The 6,073-nt window shown below is 42.1% G+C and overlaps 1 protein-coding gene across 3 annotated transcripts in view; it reads right to left on the bottom strand.

Annotated features, from left to right (window-relative positions):
- Window positions 1–487: 487 nt before the first annotated feature.
- ANKMY2 (ankyrin repeat and MYND domain containing 2) overlaps window positions 488–6,073 on the bottom strand; it is a 37,782-nt gene continuing 32,196 nt past the window's right edge. For 2 of the 3 annotated variants that reach the window (XM_025929517.2, XM_025929518.2), the window contains exons 8-10: window positions 5,669–5,797; window positions 3,104–3,233; window positions 488–1,664 (exon numbers count right to left, since the gene is read on the bottom strand). In XM_025929517.2, coding sequence (XP_025785302.1) covers window positions 1,480–1,664; window positions 3,104–3,233; window positions 5,669–5,797 — 444 coding nt within the window. In that variant the 3' untranslated portion in view covers window positions 488–1,479. The remainder of the gene's footprint in view (window positions 1,665–3,103; window positions 3,234–5,668; window positions 5,798–6,073) is intronic. The other variant, XM_086694913.1, reaches the window with a different exon arrangement.

Genomic DNA, 6,073 nt, shown 5'->3' with positions numbered 1-6,073 from the left:
CACACACGAAAAAACAATCAGATAACACAGGTATAAAACAGATTGGTGGGAGAACAGAGCCTAGGAGGACTATCGCACTAGTCAAAGCGGAATGTTTCTCAGTGCGCAGACGAGGTGCCTTGACAAGAGAAGGGAGGCTTGTCATGACTGACAAGTTTAGGTGCAGTCTACCTGATTCCCAACCAGTTAACCCTTCACACTGAATTTGCCCCCAAGAAGTCCTCTGGGAACAGCATGGTAGCGGGAGTGCAGGTGTAGTACTGGGACTGGGAGAAAAGTCGTTCAGTGTAAGAGGAGAACCAGCAAGATCGAAGAATGTGATCAGTGAAGTGAGGTGGGAATTTTAGTCATTGTGAGTTGCATTTGTGCACGTTAAAATACTTACTACGTTGTTCTCTAGTATTTGCTGAAATTCCTAAAATTAAGTCCTCTATTATTTCTTTAATATTTGCCACCCCTTGACAGCAATAAACCAGGAAACAAGGTGTAGAGTTGGTTATACAGTAGGCACAATTTATTTTACAATCATCACAAGAAACTCTGAAACACGGCACTGTCTTTGGCTATCACACCTTAGCCTGCTTCGGTACTGTGTAAGCTAAAAACTGGTGCCGGGACATTCTAAAAGTGACAGTCACAAATCAATTTCTGGACAGGAAGAGCCACATGAAAGCTTACGGGAAGATAAAAGCCTTTCAAGTGGAATATGGCACGTGAGTTAGTTTCATAACTGTAGACACACTATGTTTAGCCATTATTAAATCAAACATTTCATGAAATATCCTTTTTAAAGCACATGCTGAGATAACTGTGGCTATGCCTTCGTTCCTTCTGGGAGATTTGACATTTCTGAAGGTACAAATACTGTATATACAACGTCACCGCAGGAACTATATAAAGTTCAGACTGCTCAGGATAATTTCTATATAAAACTACAATGGGCTGAACTGGGACAGATCCTGTAACATACAACTTTTCTTCATTTCATTGCATCTTAATAAGCAGGGCTTCACTATTGTAAATGCTATTTATATTCATCTTACTCGCATATAAATTATGATTCATTTAACTACCCTTCTCAGTGGCTGAAAAATCCTTCCTTCCTGAAAATCTCTCTCCTACACCTATTCTGCGGGTCCTTTGTTCCCCACAGCCTATATTTTAGTTCTTCTTTAAGGGATGTATTTTGCTTTGAGAACAATTGCAGAGAAGCTGGCCTCAGAAAGGGAATAAAAATGTTTCTTCTATAGTTTGAAATAAAAATTTTTCCCTTGTGGTATTTGTCCAATGACAGTACAGAGAGCACGAGGAAATTAGGGCATGGTAGACAGAGCTTTGCTTGAAAGCGTCTATTCTAGGAAACATGGAATCCTGCCATGGTGCCATGCAGGTATCACGAGGCAGTGAGGATATGGTCGCATGAGCTTTCCAGCTACCTGCCAGGGTACGAACCATCCACACTGGTGCTGGCTCTGGCTTTTACTCCTCAGATGCCTGTGGACCTGCAGGAGCATCCTGTAAGCCTTCCAACCCAGCTTCACTCTGAGGACGTTCTTCCTCCCCTTCTACAGACTCTTTGGGGTTACAATCCTCTCGGGAAGTTCCCGTTTCGGCCTCTGGCTGCTCTTCATTAACACAATTAGAATTGACATCAAGTTTGCCATCTGACCAAAACAAAAAAAAAAAAGTCATTTTGTTGTTCCTACCACATGTCAGTCACTCTCCTAAGTGCTTTCCGTGTATTAAATTATTTAATCCTCCCAATAGCCATGTGAGGTAAATTATCTCTATTATCATTATTATCATGACTTTTACAAATGGGGAAACTGAGAAGAGAAGGGTTTGGCCACTCAGAGTGAAGGAGCAAACCAGAATTTGGACGCGGGCCTCTGGCTCCACAGCTGCTGGGCCTTGAAATCTAAATGGTTGTCTGGCATCTGATAAAATCTGCATTTAAATACAGCTTTGCCGTGAATTACCTTGATGTCTTTGGGTAGGTGATGGCCTGTACGAGGTTGTTTCCTCATCTGTAAAGTGGGGGATAATAAAGGCTATCCTACCCTGGTGGGAAGTAGAGGTGCCTGAGACATTTAGAAAAGCATATGGCACCTGCTGATGCTTCGCAACTGGGAATTCCCATGCTTCCTGACAGTCTTACTCTCTCGCTCGTCTGGTACAAGACCAGCTGCTATCCTCCGCCCTCCACACAGAGCATACAGACGTTTGGTCCAGAAGACACGAGAAGACATGGCAGAAAGCCTGGCTGTTCTCGTAACAATTTATTTATATAAATTAAATTTCATTTTGTGCACATCATTCAATCCTACTAATAGTGTTTCTCAAGCAAGTGGTAAAGGCAGTACAGCTTTTAAAGGGGTGGAGGGGGAAGTGTTTTGTATCCGAGTCACCTGGGCCACTTTTTCAAACTAGATGCGCTCCCCAGAACGTATGATATATTTTCAGGGGTGGGGCATAGAGTGGACATTGTTTTCCACTACGGTCTGTGAACTATTGCTGAAGCAACTTACTGTTTCTGATGAAAATGAGTCATATACTTCACGAGGGAGGGAGAGAAAAAATAATAGGGAACTCTATGCCCAGACACTTATAGAAACCTAATCTGTACAGTAGGTCTGCAATGTAATCTGTAATTTATAAATTTGCTCTGTAATTTCACCTACAGCTTTGTAATTTAATTTAAAAAATTAAAGGTTCCCAACCTTAAAATCTGTGGGTAGCCATTAGGGGAAATGTAATTATTTTCTTAGTTGAAGACCTTAAAATCCTTTGTGAGTAGAGGATAAGTGAATACTCACTTAAAGTCCTGTTGTTGCAGGGTACTCTCCTGAGTCCAAATGTAGAATATGGAATAAACCCTATTCCTTAAAATTCTATACCTCTTTGTTTTCCAGGGACTTCTAGGCTAACCATATTCTAGACATTATCCCAGCAACCCGAAGTAGGGACAAATTTAAGTGTGATTCTTATGCTGGTCAACTCCAAGTTTCCTCAGTCCCCAGAGAATACTCCGTCCCTTGGTGCCCTGTGTTAATATTAATAATATCATTCCTCTTCTCCATGAGCTTGCTTTTTATATACGTACTGTTTTCCTCTTCACTCTTTTCTTTGGCAGCTTCCAATTGTTGTTTTTCATAAATGTCCTTTAGATTCTTACAGATTTTCTTATGTGCAAACCAGTGTGTTTTCTGACAGGTTTGATCGCAGTATATTACCTGAAAACAATTGTTAAGTTTATTTCATTTCAAGAGCTGTGACTGCATGATATTCCAACTATAACACTAAACCAACAACTATGCTGTAAAAATGCTGTTTGGTATGCTTTCTTTTAAAACCATAAGGTACACTAATTTAGATTTGTGATTTTTAGCTCATGCTTTATAACAATAATGGATATACAACGAACAGTCTACCAAAGACTCCAACAAGTGATTTACTAAGAACCTACTATGTGGGGACACCTGGGTGGCTCAGTCAGTGAAGCGTCCGACTCCTGGTTTCAGCTCAGGTCACGATCTCACGGTTTGTGAGTTCAAGCCCTGCGTTCAAGCCTGTTGGGGACTCTGTCTCCCTCTCTCTCTGCCCCTCCCCTGCTTGCTCTCTACTTCTTTCTCTCTCAAAAATAAATAAACAAATGAAAAATTTGTTTTAAAAAAGAACCTACTGGGGCGCCTGGGTGGCGCAGTCGGTTAAGCGGCCGACTTCAGCCAGGTCACGATCTCGCGGTCCGTGAGTTCGAGCCCCGCGTCAGGCTCTGGGCTGATGGCTCAGAGCCTGGAGCCTGTTTCCGATTCTGTGTCTCCCTCTCTCTCTGACCCTCCCCTGTTCATGCTCTGTCTCTCTCTGTCCCAAAAATAAATAAACGTTGAAAAAAAAATTTAAAAAAAAAAATAAATAAAAAAGAACCTACTACGTGTCAGAAGTGATACAGTACTATGACAAGGGAGATATAGTGATCTCAGAAGAAGGTAGGTTGAGAAAGAGCTGGATGGGGCAGCGTGGAGGAAGGCAGACACTCAACAACATGATTTATATCCTAGTAAGTGTAGTAATAGCAACAGGAGCACAGAGGGAGCAGTGACTCCCTCTAAATGAAGGAAGTCAGTCAACAGAGGAATGGGAAAGAAGTATTCCAGGCAGAGATTATCTTGTACAAAAATGGAGGAAGGGAAACAAATTATATGCTCAAGGAACAGCAAGAAGTTTGTGCAAATGGACCTTAGAGTTTTGTAAGATTCTATGCCAAGCACTGTGCGAGGCCCTTATAAATAGATGACACATACTGGAGACTGTTTCACTGGTCCCAATTCTTTTTTTTTTATTTTTTTTTATTTTTGGGACAGAGAGAGACAAAGCATGAACGGGGGAGGGGCAGAGAGAGAGGGAGACACAGAATCGGAAACAGGCTCCAGGCTCTGAGCCATCAGCCCAGAGCCCGACGCGGGGCTCGAACTCACTGACCGCGAGATCGTGACCTGGCTGAAGTCGGACGCTTAACCGACTGCGCCACCCAGGCGCCCCACTGGTCCCAATTCTTAATTTTTCCCTGCATGCTTACATTTTCCCATGAGACTTCAAAGTTCTTTTTACTGAAGGGAAGAACTGAGTTTACAATTTGGCCATGTGACTTGCTTTGGCCAAAGGAAAGAGAGAGCATGACAATTTCAAGGCTAGACTTCAGGAGACCTCATGTGTTTTCACCGGCCCACTTTTACTTCTGCCATCATTATGAGATGGCTCAGGCCGCCTGCTGGTCTAAGGAGGATAAGAGACACGTGGAGAAAAAGTGCCCCAGCCCCTCTCAGCCCATCTCAGCCAACCGCCAACATGGGAAATTAGCAAATTACTGCATTTTAAGTACTGAATTTTGGAGGGTTTTATATGCAGCAACAGTTAACCAATATAGATGGTCTCAATTAATTCTTACAACGCTAACCCCATTTCACATACAAAGAAACCAAGGTTCAAAGAAGTAAGTAATTAAAAGAGATGAAGCACAGAAGTAGGTTAAAGCAAAGTGTGATGAATGTTATTAATACGCTGACGAATTTCAACCTTAAAAACAATAGGAACTTGATTTAATGGATAGGGTAAAGTGAATGCACAGATGAATGCTTGCAGGTAGTATCTGTGAGGAGAAGAACCCAATTAGATATGCCCTTTCAAAGTTCATTCTGACAGAAGTGGGTAATGCAGTCCAGAGAGCTTAAAGATCGGTGGCAGTAAGAAGGGAGTTGTACTTTTACATAGAAGACATGATGGAGAGATTGCAGTTAAGCCACCATCAGAAGAGTCGAGATTGCATATCTATGAACTGTCCTACTTTAGGTTCTCAGGTCTGCACCAGCCTCAATCCCTTATGGATTATCTCTTTTGTATTCACTCTCTTGCATTCTTTTTCTTGGAGGTGGTCAGCACTGAAGCTGTGGCAATATGGAAGTCTGAGAGAAGATAAGGCACAGAACTACGTTTCTCCCATACTTTTCTCCCAGAACTACTTTTAAGGATTACATGCATAGAATTTATACCATATTAGAGTCTATTAGAAAACTAATGTCAATCATTGTATTTAGAATATTAAAACTCAGTTTATCAACTCGGATATGAAACCTAAACCAAATCAGTGAACTTCAAAGAACTTCATTCTTACCATCTTGCATACAGAACATCTTTTACTTGCTCCCTTTTCTCCACAGGTTGTGCAAAATTCAACATCCACAAAACCCACCTGACCAGTGATGGCTTGGGTAAGTACAGAGAATGCAGTGGGATCAGAACCCTAGAGTAGGCATGAAGAAGAGAAAAATACACTTTAAAATCACCATGGAGGGGTGCCTGGGAAGCTCGGCTGGTTACCCATCTGACTCTTGGTTTCAGCTCAGGTCATGACCTCACGGTTCATGATATCGAGCCCCACCTTGGGCTCTGTGCTGACGGAGTGGAGCCTGTTTGGATTTTCTCTCCCTCTCTCGCTGCACCTTGCCAACTTTAAATAAATCAAATCAAATCAGATCAAATCAACATGGGAAGACTACGGAGATGATACTCCATAAAC

Source organism: Puma concolor, chromosome A2 (assembly GCF_028749965.1).
Source record: "Puma concolor isolate L17-30 chromosome A2, mPumCon1.1.hap2, whole genome shotgun sequence".
Classification (NCBI taxonomy): Eukaryota; Metazoa; Chordata; class Mammalia; order Carnivora; family Felidae; genus Puma; species Puma concolor.
This window is presented reverse-complemented; position numbering and strand designations above follow the sequence as displayed.